The 16,024-nt window shown below is 38.8% G+C and overlaps 1 protein-coding gene across 2 annotated transcripts; it reads left to right on the top strand.

Moving 5' to 3' along the window:
* The first annotated feature begins 617 nt into the window (after positions 1-617).
* IFT57 (intraflagellar transport 57) lies at positions 618-11,661 on the top strand. Of its 2 annotated transcripts, none has more exons than XM_075194914.1 (12): positions 618-693; positions 1,480-1,655; positions 1,867-2,029; positions 2,115-2,233; positions 3,011-3,101; positions 3,798-3,866; positions 5,689-5,811; positions 6,277-6,348; positions 6,897-7,028; positions 9,442-9,504; positions 9,840-9,906; positions 11,334-11,661. In XM_075194914.1, the coding sequence occupies exons 2-12, from the start codon at positions 1,501-1,503 to the stop codon at positions 11,510-11,512; spliced, it is 1,233 nt and encodes a 410-aa protein (XP_075051015.1). In that variant the 5' UTR covers positions 618-693; positions 1,480-1,500; the 3' UTR covers positions 11,513-11,661. The 2 variants fall into 2 exon arrangements, with proteins under 2 accessions (XP_075051015.1, XP_075051016.1); XM_075194915.1 differs by lacking the exon at positions 618-693 and adding an exon at positions 1,015-1,109.
* The last annotated feature ends 4,363 nt before the right edge of the window (positions 11,662-16,024 follow it).

Here is a 16,024-nt window from a genome sequence, read left to right as displayed (position 1 = left end):
TAATTTGTGGCATCGCAGCATTTATGAAAGTAAAGTAATTATTATTATAATTTATTAATAAGGTGCCACTGATTCTGTAGCACCGGATACAGAAGCAAGTAACAAATATATGAGGCATTAGATGTCAGTAGCAAAGATGAGTGTAACACTATGGGGACTCACACACAGTGCAGCAAAATATGTGACAGGACATACGAGGGACAGGAGACAGATGTGGGACAATAGGTAGAGAGGACCCTGCCCACCAGGGCTTACATTCATGTGATACTAAGTAATAGGCAATTGTATTGCAGGCACTTGGCATGTGCCCTACACCATGGCAGACCTGGTATAGAACAAGCCCAAGTTGCTATGTGGGGACTTTAACAATAGTCAATGCTGTTGTTTTGCCATTTTCAGCTGTTTTGCGCAGTAATTCTGTATGGAATTTTTAAAACATTCACCCCACTGTGCATAACATAAAGAGATAATCGTGCTAAATCAGTTATGACTGCTCCTTTGCAACATTTAATTGGTAGATGTAATTGCAAACAACCCGTCTAATAACACACAGCCCACACTAAACATGAAAACAACAGCGCACATTCCATGACGACTCAGGCGTCGCACAACGTGACGTTGCATAACTCGTTGCCAGGAAACGAGAGTAGTGGCCACAGAAACGCCGCCGTGGAGACCGGGAGTGTAAGGGAGGTAATGGTGCTTTCTTACCTATAGAGTGCTGTATGGATGTACTGGGCGACTCGGACTAGTGATTCAGTGTGTCTGAATATTTATATCCTGCCTGAATGTGGTTTAGCGACATATGTATTCAGTATAGCTGTCGGAATTTATCGAGACCGCACGTATGTCTGTAGATAATTACACTCTGTTTTATCACTGCCGTCCTCATAGCTGATGTATCTGGGCTCTTGATTTCTCCCTTTCCGTGTTTCCACATCTTGCTGGACGTATGCAGCGAGTGGCAACCATGTGACATGTGTATTTATCCCACGGGCACCTTCTGAGGCTGGCAATGGACTATAGTAACTCCAATGAAGCAGTCGTTTCTATGCTTACAACATGCCTAGTTGCAACATTTTAAAACCCTATCCAATGACATTTTCCTGGTGAGCACGCACAATACTGCATCTGACAGAATAAGGGCAATTCTATTGTGCAGTTGGTCAAAGACAAATCTTTGAAACCTGGGAAAATTAGGGACAGTTGACACTTATGGAGGATGCTCTTCTTCGACAGCTGGAAAGCCACATGTTGCCTACCTCTCGTTTAGTTGAAACATATAATATTAGGAAAGTAAGACATTCAGTACTTAGAATACAATGTGCTAGTAAAACATGACAGAAAATATTAAAATCAGTTCAGGTTGAAATGTATATGCTTTATTTAACCTTTCGAATAAATCACAAGGTCATTTGATTTCGTAACGTGAGCACAAATCCGCAGGAGTGAAACGTTTTCTTGTATTGTTTGAAATAGAAGAGCGATCTTTGACTGATCATGGCAGAGGAAAGTAGAAGAATGGAAGAAGATGATAATGGCCCTGGAGCTGCCTTCAAGGTGTTTGTCCTCATGGAAGACTTAATAGAGAAATTGAAACTACTTGACTTTGAAGAAGAAGTGCTAAGAAAACACAATATGAGGCCGGTGTCAAGGTATGGATGATGTATATTGTCCAAATCTTAGTGTGGATGTAGCTTTTTCTTGGCTATCAATACAATCTTTTGTAATTTTTAAATACATACATTTATATTTCTACTACACTGTATATTTTTCTCCATTCATATACATCACACGTTGTGTAAAAACAAATACATGGAGGTCAAACATTTGTAATTATTTGTTTTATTACTATTTTGTCAACAGGTTGTATTTTGCCTTGCCAACAAATCCAGGGGAGCAGTTTTACATGTTTTGTACCCTTGCTGCTTGGCTTATAACTAAAGCTGGACATTATTTTGAACAGCCCCAAGAATATGATGATCCAAATGCAATCATTTCCAAAATTCTCACTGAGCTGCGTTCATTTGTAAGTTTCAAATTGAAAGGACTCTGCTGCTGATGGCATAGAACATAAGTTTCTTTCTGTAATAATTACTTTTTATTTTTCTCAGGATGGTACAGCAGATTTCCCACCTTCCAAACTGAAGGCAGGCTATGGAGAACAAGTGTGCTATGTACTTGATTTTTTAGCTGAGGAAGCTTTAAAACATATAGGATTTACCTGGAAGAGGTAAGATTTTTATTTATTTTTTTATCTAAAATTTGATGTAATGATATGAAAGTAACATTTAAGACTCCCACAACCAGAAAGATGAATGAAATTATTTTGTAAGGTAGCCCTCCTAGTAACTTGCATTATAGGATGCCATTTCTGGCCACCAATGCTCACATTTTTGCTATATATAATGGTAAACTGGGAATAGTTTCTTCTTTCTTCCTTTCCACTCTACTTTTTTGTAGTTTTTCCCAATTTTTTGATACACCCTCTGTGTGATTAATTATTGTATTGCCAATGTTAAAATAACATTGTAACAAAACAAAGCCATAACCTTAAACAAAATATTCTGGCATTTAAAATAATATTAACTTAATTTCCAGTAAAATATAGTTTATATATTAGGTATATTAGGCACTTTGCAGGTGAATTTCTTTTGGGACATTTTTCCTGTACCCACCAACTTCTTAGAGAAGAAAAAGTGCAAACAGCACCAAATGTCTTATAATGTTTTCATGCTAATTTTGGGATTCACTGCAATTTAATAAAGTAATGCACGTAAAATACAGCATTACCAGATATCAATAAGGGGATTTATTTTCTCAAATACACTGGCCATGGACTGGTTACTCTAATTGGATTGAAATAAGTTGCTTTTCAAAAATTGTAACATGTTTATTACGTACATCTTAAGATTTGAGAAAAACTAGTTTAGTAATCCCCAAGAACTCTTTTGTATCTTCTCATGTTAGTGTTCCACTCAATGTCCTTATGTGAGGTTTTACTTTACAGGCCTATCTACCCCTCGGAGGAGTTAGATGAAGAGGTTGCAGTGGAAGACGATGCTGAGCTAACTTTAAATAAAATTGAAGATGAAATTGTTGTGAGTACTATCATATGTGTGTGTGTGTATGTGTATATATATATATATATATATATATATATATATATATCTTTTTTAAGGTTGTTTTTTTGTTACAAGTTCTGCAACTGGCTTTGTGTTGCGACAATATAAAGTTCTTTTTAAGCACTAATGTTCAAAGTTTACATTACTAGAAGTATATTAGCATACATATCTGTAGCTGGCCATATAGGTTGCACACATAATATCTGGCCAGAGCGTCAAGCAATGAGTTCACTGTCCAATTTGGCCACTCACATGGGTGACCAAATTGTATGCTATACGGCTACAAGTCACTTGAGCCAAGTTACTAGTTAAATTCCGTCTTTGTCAGGGCCTCTTGGCTTATCGCACACAGGATAATAGATGACTGCACATGTGGGCTGATAGCGCCCATCTTTTGACCATGTGTTACAACATACCCAATGATGTTCCCAACGTCTTGGGCCTCATATTACAATGCCTTTGGCCAGTGTAGCATTCATCTCCGTAGCATTGCGTTGTGTAAGGTACACATATCTTAAAAAAAACTTCAAGATCTTTGATTATTGCCATTTATCAAAATATGTTTCTTTACGTTGACCTTATCCAATGTGAATGTTTATCCACATCAAGTGTTTTTGCATTAAGTGGCATATACATGTGTGTAAAGCTAAGATTTCAATTGTGTTTTATCAGGAAGAAGGATCAGATGATGAGGAACACTTCATAGATTTAAATGTTCTTAAGGCACAAACTAACAAATTGGCAAGTAACTGTATTTTATATTAAGAGCACTTTGTGTCTGTGTGTTGTATGTACGGTAATTTGTAAACATATATATATTAAGCATATGTAGCTTTATAATAATTGTGGCATGTGAGTTTGGTATTGATGGATTTAACAGAAGTGATCTCTGTTAACCAGGGTCGCCAAGGGGAATTAGGGGCCCTGATATAACAACTTCTTGGGGCCTCCTCCATAGATGCTTAGGACAGATATTTCAGTTTGTGTGCCAGGTGATGTAATCACACCGTGTTTGGGACATGACTATGACTATTTGGCTAGGACGCTCCCTACAAATCGAAAGCTGCATTGCCATATGCATCTTAAGAAAACGCAATATGACTCTAGTGTCAAGATATGGATTTTAATATATATTATAATAAAACATCTAGCCATATTATGGCCACAGCCCACTGTACTTACCTGTGCAGAGGTGCAATCCTGTTGACATCCATCACCATCAGGGTGGAACCGTGGAAGCTTCCTACAGAGTGAGCAGGAAAGTTCTTTGTCTCGTGAGGTAGTGATTACCTCATCCTGCGTGGTTATGAGCTCCGTTTACTCTGCAATGAGCAACAGTTTGGCAACAAATCTGATTTTAATCAGTGGCACTATATTAATAAATGATGATGATGATGATTTTACCCTTTTTATCGCTCCCAAATCCTCTCCCCAGATGTTAAATGGCCAGTAGCCTCAATTTTTTTGTCTTGACTTGTGTTATGTGTCCCTGCACATAAATGGGCCTAGGTCATTAAGGAAAGTAAGGCCAAAAAAGAAGTAAATGGTCTCCGGGGCAAACCATGTTACAATGCAAGGGGTGCAAATTAGTTTATTAATTTTCACATAAGTTAAATACTGGCTGTTTTTTCATCTAGCACACAAATACTTGATAGCTTTATTTTTACACTGAAATTTAAAGTTGATTTAGGACATGCCCTACCCCAAATACGTCTGTCCCCACATTTTAAATTTACCTCCCCTCCAATGCTACATGGTTTTACTCGGGTGCAAAGTTACTCCTTTTTTATGCTTTGCTCTCCTTAATAACTCTGGCCCAAATATGTTTCTACAATCACATAAGATGTTTTATGTGAGTGGGTTTGTTTACTCACAGCAAGTGTGTTCTGTTCTCAGAGGTGACTTATTCAACTCCCTATTTTATCCCTCCTGCCCTTCTCCCCTCTAAAACAATGTCTGATAAGAAAGTATTATTAATAACATTTATTGTTATTGTGCTATGTACCCGTAAGCACTTTACTTTTGGAAAACAGCCCAGTAATAAAACAAGGCTGGGTATTAACAAACTTACAAAGAGATAAGGGAGCACTACTTGCAAGCTGAAAATCTAACTGAAGTATTTCCAGCAACAGTTCGGAGTAGTGCAGATGGAGCTGGGGGTAGACTTGTTTAGTACACAGACATAGGAGAAGTTCTTCTCTGGAAAGACAACAAGAACAATGGTTCTTCTAATTCGCTGTTCAGGTGCTGTCACAGAATGTACTGAAAGTCTTTCTGTATACATTTCATATAACTATTTAATTATAACGCCCTTAGATAAATCATATGGAAGAGCTTTGCAAAATAGTCTAAATGTGCATTCATTATAGTGTGCTGCTAGGACCCCAACTGTAATATGATTTTACAGCTGCCTGATAGAGAAATTAAACATATAAAGCAAATAATGTACTTAAGAAATTTAGTTCTTCTCTTTAATATTTTTTAGTATACTGTACAGACATTCTAGACCCAGACTGTTTACTTGCAGTGAACTAACACGCAACAAAATCTTTGTTTCCTTCAGAAGAATGGTGACTCCTCTAAGCCAGAGGAGATTTTGGAGTCTAATACTGATGCATCAGAATGGTATCTAGAGGTGGAGCGTGTTCTTCCTCAACTCAAAGTGACAGTCAGAACGGATAACAAGGTGAGATTTTATTACTGTCAGTAATGTTTCTGAAAAATAACAGGGTGTAAGTGCCACAAATGGGCTATATTCTATAACAACCATAATCCAACAATTCAGTCTTGCTCTGATTAGCCAATTAAATGTAATATATGATATGGATGCTTTGTGTTACTAAATGTATGTTTTTAAATAAGCCTCATATTCTAAGTATAATATTTACCATATTTCAGATTGCATCACATTTGTCTCTCCAATATGAACAATGTTATTGCAAATTTTCAAAACAATCTTTAGATAAATTACTTGTAAAGGTCCAATAAACAAAAAAATGCTAATTTCTTTATATATAATATTTGCCAGTAACATTAACATCTATATATGCAAATATAAATTGTTAAATATAGCATTTTAATTAGATTTTTATTGTATTGTTGAGCTGCTCTTCATGAATTGCTTAAAATATCAAATAATTTTTATTTTAAGGACTGGAGAGTTCACGTTGACCAAATGCATCAACACAAAGATGGCATTGAAACATCTTTAAAAGAAACAAAGGTGATATAAAGTTGATTTAATTTTATCTGTAAATTATGAGTGGTAAAAATGGAACTAGAAGAAAGTATAATGTTAAAAACTAAGACTAGCCTGACAAGAGTCTCTATTTCATTGTAGACAAAACCGTAATAATAGCAACTGCATACAGAAGTAGTAGGCAAAATATTCCATCCATTTCACTGCTTATCTATTTGTAGGTCTAACTATTTAATAGCATGCAATATTCTGGGTATTTCAAGTGAGAAATAGAATTTACTTTCAAATGATTAGAAATGAGTGTGGCATCATTTTTCAGATGTTTTCCATCTTTCTCTCTGTGCCTGTGACACCGCAGGGAGATTTGTTGGAAATTGGCCCTTGGTCACATAAGGCTGTACCTGTGCAGAGTCCATGTACAAAGGCAGGGAACTTTTTGTATAACAATTTTTTTTTCTCTCATAAAGCCCCACCAGCATTAAAATCTAGCATCATCTTATTCAGTTTAGCCACATCATATCTATATGGGAAGTCTACCTCATTATGTCAATTTATATGAAATGTATTGTCAGGGTTACCTGGACAAGCTTCACAACGAGATCAGCAAGACTTTGGAAAAAGTGGGCAGTCGTGAGAGGTATATTAACAATCAGCTTGATCCCTTGGTCCAAGAGTATCGAGCTGCACAAGCCCAGCTAAGTGAGGTACTCTTAACTGTGTACATTATACTTAATTTGCAAAATCCACATATTAACCTTCATACTCAGGTTTTTGCTTTTCTCATGGCAAAAATGTGCATCTCCAGTTGCATATTGCCTCTTTTGAACAGTTTAAATCAGTAGTATCTTGGAAAAACATTTTGATGTACTGTCACTGATTAGATATGACGCTGATGCTCTAGAAAACAAAGTAACTGCACGGCCATTTCTGTGAAGTGATGGCTTGTGAACTATAAACTGAAAAGAATGAAAATAAATATACAGGCGCACTTGATGAATTCTATAGTGTGTCCCTGAAATCAATATTCGTATACACTCTGCTCACCCAAATGGAGTTTGCCAATCCTCGGTAAAAACTATAAACATTGAAGCACAGAGTGTATATTCAAAACTTACAAAACAATATATTAAATTAACTTGTGGGACATCACATTAAAAATGTCAGAAGAAAAACCTAAATTCATTCCCAAGATTGTTTTACACTGTAATGTATTAAAACATATAAAATCATATAATAAACTTTTTTTTAATTTCCAGAATGGGCTGTTATCAAGGTGTTTACATGGGAATAATATAAACATATTAACAGTGAATATTTCATAGAAACATATGTCTTCAGTGCACTAGACAATATCACTGTTACACCTTATGTATTCAAAAGTAATGTCTGTTACGATGATTAAAATATAAGGCTGACTCAGACTTAGCCTGTCAACAACAAAAGTCTGAATAAGAGACTTGCATAAACCATAAGTTGATTGTTGTGGATTGGTAATTATGACCAATTAAAGAACGGTGTCCAGGTCGTAGATGCACAATTAAAAATACAAAGATCTTATATGCAGAACAAGCGCTTGTTCTAACCCTACCTGATACAACTTTTGGTTTATTCAAGTTTCCTATTCAGACTGTTGTTGAAACTCTAAGGGGCATATTCAATTAGCTTTCCGGTTCGTGTTACCGCGAATCCTGCGCAGTATTGCCGGTAATACGGTACCGCAATAACGCAGATTTTTGTACGCAACCCTATGGGGTGCGAACGAAAATCCACGTTATTGCGGTACCGTGGATTGACTTCGCGGGCCGTTCCGGCGCGATCCCGCGAACCGGAAAGCTAATTGAATATGCCCCTAAGTCTGAGTCGGTCTCGTATTAATAAAAATATTACTTTTGAATATATAAGGTGTAACAGTGATATTGTCCTGTGTACTGAGGACATATGTTTCTATGAAATATTCGCTGTTTATATTATTCCCATAGAAGCACCTTGATAACAGCCCATTCTGGAAATGAAATGTTTTTTATTCTATGATTTTGTTTTAATACCAACCTAGGGAACCTATTTAGTTGTTTTTTTTTTTCTGACCTTGTTTTATGTGATGTTCCGTGAGTTAATTTAATATATTGTTTTCTAAATTTTGGATATACATTCCGCACTTCCCTTTCTCTAATTTTTATAGTATAAACAGAATGTCTTGCATTTCATAAAGGCAAGGCAGCAACATTTTAGAATGATTTATGGAGCTCCCCATTTTAAATGCACCACTACCATAATAAAATCACACTGTTGTCTTAAAATATGATTAATAGCCATTACTGCAGGATTGTATTCAAGACTATAGGGCCAACAGTAAGAGTGTGTGAAAATGTCTGTGTTGGCAGTAATAGTTCTTGGCTTTTGCTGATCCTCAATGAAGTCCATTTCACAGAATAATAGAAAAACATTTGTTATTGGAATGATAAACAACCATAGATTCAGAGGCGGAACTAGCAAGCTATAGGCCCCTGTGCAGGGAAGCAGGGAGGAGGGAACCTGGGCTCCTGACCCTCTGCTATGCAGCAGGCCCCATTATCTCCATGGGCCCCAGTGCACTGCATCTGCCACACCAATGGTAGTTCTGCCACTGCATGGATTCCTCGATATTACCACAGGTATAATGTATATAAATATTTTTTTTAAACATTTCTGAGATATTTAATTTATGATCTAAGTCGAATACCACCTCATAAAGGCCACTTGTTTTGGAAGCTCCATTTTCAGCATAATCTCTGTGGTATTTCCAACACATTTTATTTATTCCAGAGGTGCACAATGCAAAACTAGTGAACTACAGTAATTTATTTACTTGATAGGTATTTAAACATAGTTTTGTAAATATCACTTTTAATGTTCTTTAAAGCTTGACGCAAGTAAATAAATGTATTTTGGGTTGAAATATTAAATTGTCACAGGGCTTGAATTTGCTTAATTGCAGTTGTGTATATTAAATGTTTTTTTCTTTTCCTGCATGTGTTGCAAATAAGGACCTGTATTATTATATTGTCATGTGTGGGCAGAAAAATTACACCTTACTCTAAATATAAATGTTTTATTTGATATCTTTGTTTTTCCTCTTAGTTAAAAGAGCAATACCACGAATTAACCACAAAAGTAACAGAAAAGACAAGAATCCTGTCAGAGGTAAAGCCTTTATATATTTTCATGCCCTGATCTATTTTAATGTCTACATATTCCCAACATATCACCTTAGGTGACATCCTATGATACATTGTCATATAAACAGTGATTCCCAGCCTTTGTGCCAGGACACATTGGTTTGGTATAGTAGATGGGTGAAAAGTCTTAAAATAACAAAAGTTGAACATATGTAATGGTATTAGTGATATTTTTAATTAACATTAAAAGACATAAGCAAGATCTACTCTACTATACAATTATTCCATTCTAGTATAGGAAACTATAAACTACAATGAAAACAAATTCTAAATATAGTTGTATATGTTTTATTTTTAAAGCTGAATGAAGAGTTAGAAAAAGTTAAGCAAGAAATTGAAGAGAAAGGAAGTAGTATCACTGATGGTGGTAAGTTGTGATATTGTGCTTATAAGATACAGTTCCATAGTTGTGATTCACCAGATGAACCTTTTCCCAAGGCCTGTCGGGTAGATCCTCTAGTGTTATTTTATTGCTTTACTACGTAGTATCCTTCCCCAGGAAGCCTGTTTACCCAGGTGAGAATATATTTAACAATGGTATCCATTATATAGCAATCCACAGCCACCTGTATGTAGAGCTGTTTCACTGACATTCCTTTGATAAATTGATAATGCTTGCATTGAATAGTTCCTCCTGTAAACATAAACTGTGTTTATCCATATGTGGGCAACATGGTTTGTGCCAAAACACAGGGGCATAAGTAGAGTCTACTGGGCTTGATAGGAAATTGTGAAATATTTGCTATCATTCCTTCCTAAAAAAAATCCACCTCCATTGAGGTCAGTTGGCAGATCCAAAGCAGAAGTACAGTCTGTAGTATGTGATATGAAAGGCTGTATGTTGTTATCATTTGTTCCCTTCCTTTCTAAAGTAACTTAGGGGGTCTGCAGTTACAAGTTAGAAATGTGATGAGTTTAAGAGATGTTAGAAGTATTTCCTGCAGCCCAAGTATTCCCAGCAGTTATAGGGGCCTGAACTCTGTCAAACTATTTCCACTTCTGGCAGTACAAGGGCTACTATAGCTATTAGGAAAGCACACCTTGTTAAAAGACCACGAAATGCCAAATTTTACATTATCATGCAGGTAAAATACATTAAGTGTTAATCTGACATTCCACTGTAGCTTTGTTGACTATTACCCAGGGCCGTCTTAAGAAAATAAGGGCTTTTAGTTGCTCTGGCTGCGTCACTCCTCAGATCAGGCAGACATGAAATGAAGTGAGACGTCAGACTGCCGCACGGTACTGTGGAACACCATACAGCAACAGGCAGCCTAGCGATTGGTTGCCAGTTGCAGCACGGTGGCTCAGTGGTTAGCACTTCTGCCTCACAGCACTGGGGTCATGAGTTCAATTCCCGTCCATGACCTCATCTGTGTGGAGTTTGTATGTTCTCCCTGTGTTTGCGTGGGTTTCCTCCCACACTCCAAAAACATACTGGTAGGTTAATTATCAAAATTGACCTCTGTCTCTCTGTCTCTCTGTCTCTCTGTCTCTCTGTCTCTCTGTCTCTCTGTCTCTCTGTCTCTCTGTCTCTCGTGTGTGTGTTAGGGAGTTTAGACTGTAAGCTCCAATGAGGCAGGGACTGACGTGAATGAGTTCTCTGTACAGCGCTGCGGAATCAGTGGCGCTATAGAAATAAATGATGATGATGATGATGATGATGATGGGCTTTACATGCCCTTTAACGAATCGCTTAATGTGCAATTCAGATCAGTGGCTGCGCAAATATTTTTATTCGGAATGAACATATTCATAATATCACTGGTTATCATATAATCTCGTATTTTGCAGCTCCACTTGTGAAGATGAAACAAGCTTTAACAAAGCTTAAGCAAGAGACTGTACAGATGGATATCAGGATTGGTGTAGTAGAACATACACTGCTTCAGTCAAAACTCAAAGAAAAATCAAATATGACTAGAGACATGCATGCTACAATCATTTTGGAATCTTCAATTGGAGATTATTAATTGTCTGGAATATATTTCTTTCATTTATTATGTGTATATATATATTTTTTTTTTTATATATTTCAGATTTATAATTTCACAAATGTATGTATTTTTTTTGTATAATACATTGTATTTGAACAGGTATGTTTTTTGAGAATAAATATTTATTACATAGGTTGCCTACTTACAAATAAAATATTTGATTTTACTGTATATCTTACAATGAATAAAATGCATACATATATAAGTAAATAAGCCCATAGAAATGTAACAACCAAAGCTAAATTTACTTCTTTTGAATCTGTAGGCACAAAACCTTTGGTGTCCTAATGCCTGACTATTAATTGAACACACCCAGTCAAATTTAAAGACATAAGGAATTATGTAGTAAGGCATATTCTAAAGTATCATTATCTAAAGGTCTTATCTGCAATGGACACCCTACCTATTTCTCATTCTTCTCTATGGGCACTGGAGACACTGGTATATAGAGTGTGGTGAAGGGGAGCTTGGGTACTTTTAATTTAAAAACCAAAAGCTCAGGCTACTCCCTATAGCTCCATTGGCTGATAGTACCGCAGTTTAATTTAAGTGCCTGCAGGAGCCAGGGCTTTCTCTTTTGTAGCTGCCAGGGCACCTTAATTTCTATGTATTCATTTTGTTTTATTTGGTGTAAAGTTTTTGTTTTTTTATGGGACACCTGCTTGACCATAGTGGCGGCGAGTGCACGCAGCGGGCAGTGGAAGTACTGTAATATGGCTCTCCTTATGCCCTCTTCCAGCATTGGAACGTCTCCGTAGCGGGCCCGGTATTTTCCGACACAGGTAGTGACCGAGATCCCCGTGCCTGCAGCCATTGGGTGCCGTCTGCAATCTGGAGGTGTAAGGGACACGTTAGGTTGCTCCCCGCTTTGGAATTGCTGGATTCTAGGGGAGGGTGCAATCATTGTACAGCACCTCTTCCTTGGCAGGCTTCCCACTCTGGAAAGCCTGCCAAAATTTGCAGAGACATAGAGGTGGAGATTCTAATTGGGTTTAGCTTGTTAAAGGGCTGTGTTTTTTCTTCTTTCGCTGCTTTTACACTATCTAAGCTATCTGGTCTGTCTCTGTATTGCAGATCCACACCCTTCATAGGCTGTGCTCTGCTAAAGAAAATTTTTCTTATTTCAATTGTCCTTTGTTTCCCTCACTCTTTATTATGTCTGGGAAGGTGAGCGCAACCAGGACTCAACCTGGAGGAGGTGCAGTGACAAAGGTTTTTGCCTGCGCTAAGTGCCATTCTAAGTTACTGTTTGCACGGTCTGGCCAGAAGACGCTATGTGTGGCGGAGGATCAGTGTCCGCACGTGCCAGTGGGGACTGCGCTGAGGTGGCAGAGCCAGCCTGGGCAAGGTCTTTGAGAAGGGAGCCCTCTCAGCAGTTCATCGCCAGTAGAGATCTAATCTTTAATCCACCCTCTTCTGCTTCTCTTTCTGGGTCCACGGAAAATTTTGTGATCCTTCTAGATCTCAGGAACAAGGAGCTTCAGGTCACACCATCTTGGACTCAGCACCTTGCTGTCACAGAGCAGGCCATCAGGTCCTGTCACTTACCGCTCTGCTGTCTTTCCAAGCTGTCCCTGTGGTCCTCAGGCTCTGCTGGTTTCAGATCTCTCTGCAAGATGCTGCCCAGTCTGTCTCCACTTCAGAGACCCCTCCAGAATCAGGGTATGGATGCTTCCATTTTGGATTTGGTCACATGATTCAACTCACCTAATCTGGATCGCAGCCTCCATTCCAGGTTTCATTCCAAAACCAGTTACTGGGAGCTGCCATCTTGGATATAGTCACCTGCGCCATCGCCATCTCACCAACTCAGAGTGCTGCTTCTGCCCAGCTGACCGCAGTCTCCGATCAGGAAACAACTACTACTATAAAAGGACTTCCTGGAGCCCTTACCTGTTGACAATGCAATGTTGTATTTCCAAACGTCATCCTGGTTCCCAGCAGTCTTTAGTCTTTATATTCCATCAGCTCAGATAGTGCAGTCTGCATTTCGGCTTCAGTCCGGCTCCAGCAATCTGGTTCCATTCCAGTTTCCAGCATTCCAGTCCCAGCATTCCGATTCCGTTCTGGTTTACAGCATTTTGGTTTCATTCCGGATTCAGCAATTCAGTTCCTGCCTGGTCTCCTCTGCTAGTTTATCACCACCTGTACTTGTCCTTTCACTTACATGCAAAGAAACATAATCAGGCCACCCAGCTTTGTGTATGTAGTCACCAGCCTAACTCCAGACACAACCCAGTATGGGTATGGACAAATCCTCAGGCATGACACTTGCTAAATCGGTGCACGGTCTAGTTCAAGTCTCATTATCCTTGAAAAAGATTTTGCATTCGGTGTCCACGTCCAAAACCCAGAACTCTCAGCTTCCAGTCTGTATTATAGTGGAACGCACCGGAAGTACCGTCTTGAGTACTTCCGGTCGTTGCGATTAGCATTGAGCAAAATAGACCTGCTATTCTAAACTTTATTGAGACATGGACAAAAAATGGAAATGACGTGTTGGCCTCTGATCGTCTTTCATATCAAACCCTAAAGATCATTGGTTTAAAAAATTGTTACTGATATTTATTTATTTTACAACTAGCTTTTCAGGTCAAATTTTGACATTTGCAGTTCATACATAGTTTGATAAGGAGAGGCGGATTCTATGTATTATTGAATTATGTAAACATATATATATATATATATATATATATATATATATATATATATATATAATTTCAATGATGTTATCCATGAGAGGTGAACTCTCTTGGAGTGACCTCCTAGGCTGTGCTGAGTTCACACGTAATAATCATATACACACTTCTGCTCTATCCACTCCCTTTTTTATGATCTTTGGCAGACATCCGGTGAAACCTACCTTGGTGCAGGCTCCCGTCCCCTTGGTTCCTGCCTTGAACTACTTAGTGCAGGATTTTTCTTGAATATGAACAGAGCAAGGCTTCTTGAGGCTTCCCAACGATATATGAAAGCTCTGCTGACCGCCGCCGCAAGAATTTCCCTGTACTTCGTGTTAGTGAAGGGATATAGTTATCCACCCGCAACCTTAAGCTCCACAATTCTTCCATGAAATTGGCTCCGCGCTATATTGGCCCCTTCTCTGTCAGTCAAGTTATTAATGCTGTCTCCTATAAACTTTCTTTACCTCCCTCTCTAAAGATTCATAATTCCTTTAACATTTCATTACTCAAACCTCTGGTCCCCAACAAATTCTTTAGAGAACCCTCCACCCCCCCTCCTATCAAAAGTTCACTTGGTGACAAATATGAGGTCCAAAGAATTAAGGAAGTATGCTCCCCTTGAGGCAAGACCCAGTTTCTTGTACATTGGAAAGGTTACGGCCCTGAGGAGAGATCCTGGGTGGATAAGGACAAATCTGATCCTTCTCAGGGGGAGAGAAGAGGAGGGGGTACTGTCAGGCATCGTCCCAACATTGCTCCAGTGGAGCGGGGATGGACGCCTGTCAAGACAGAAGGTCCACTAGTGAGGATGCAATGAAATTCCCAGCAGCAACGGAGTCTAGGAAAGCAGAGGTATTTAACTGACCAGAAGGACAGTGGAGGGTCACCGGAATTGCACAGATATTGGATATGTGAAGGTTAGGAGAGACTTTAGAGGAACCTAGCCTGATGTCCCTGGAACAGGTTAGGAATTGACATTTCCTGAACGCTTGGGACAGGAATTAAGAGGGTGCCCGGGTTCGGCACAGTAGCTGCAGAGATTATTTTTCACTCTCCTTTCCCGTTTTTCAGGAGTAAGATAAGAACGTCCTAGTTGCATGGGCTTGTAAGAGGAGATTGGACACTAGACACGGGGTGCCTGTTTAAAGATAGGTCTACGCGTGGGTTCCTTCTAGGACATTTTCTCATGGAATCGAATATTTACGCTGTTGCATAGAGAGATCAAAGCATCAAGTGTAGAGGGGAGCTCCTGAGTGGCTAGTACGTTCTTGATGCTGTCAGAAAGACCCTGCCAAAATGCTGCTACCAAGGCCTTGTCATTGTGCCAAAATTCAGAGGATTGTGTATGAAAATGGATAACATAGTGGCCTACAGAACGGGAGCCCTGGCGGAGCCGAAGGATACTGGAGGCATCAGAGGAGACCCGACCTGGCTCATCAAAAATTTTGCGGAAACAGGACATAAAAGCAGCACTGTTCTGAAGCAGTGGGTCATACAACTTCCAGAGGGGAGAAGCCCAAGCCAGGACTGAATCCGAGAGCAGGGAGATGATAAAGGATACATTTGCTCTATCGGTGGGAAAGTTCTGATAGTAGAAGCTCGAACTGAATAGAGCACTGGTTTAGTAACCGACGGTACATCTTGGTTATTTGGCGGCCATGGGAAGCCGTAAAGTAGAGGGAGAAGCAGGAGGATGCCCTGCTGCACGGCATTCAGCAACAGCTGCTGGAGGTGGAATGGAAATGGATCCATGTAAGGAGTCCAGCCGGGAAGCCAGTGTTTAAAGACACTGAAGCAGCTGGAG

This window comes from Mixophyes fleayi, chromosome 2 (assembly GCF_038048845.1).
Source record: "Mixophyes fleayi isolate aMixFle1 chromosome 2, aMixFle1.hap1, whole genome shotgun sequence".
NCBI classification, from domain to species: Eukaryota; Metazoa; Chordata; class Amphibia; order Anura; family Limnodynastidae; genus Mixophyes; species Mixophyes fleayi.
This window is presented reverse-complemented; position numbering and strand designations above follow the sequence as displayed.

Coding starts and splice junctions, on each gene's coding strand:
- IFT57 (XM_075194914.1), top strand. CDS start 1,501: ATGGCAGAGGAAAGTAGAAGAATGGAAGAAGATGATAATGGCCCTGGA. Junction 3,867..5,688: donor AGGCACAAACTAACAAATTG/GCAAGTAACTGT, acceptor TGTTTCCTTCAG/AAGAATGGTGACTCCTCTAA. Junction 5,812..6,276: donor CAGTCAGAACGGATAACAAG/GTGAGATTTTAT, acceptor TTTTATTTTAAG/GACTGGAGAGTTCACGTTGA.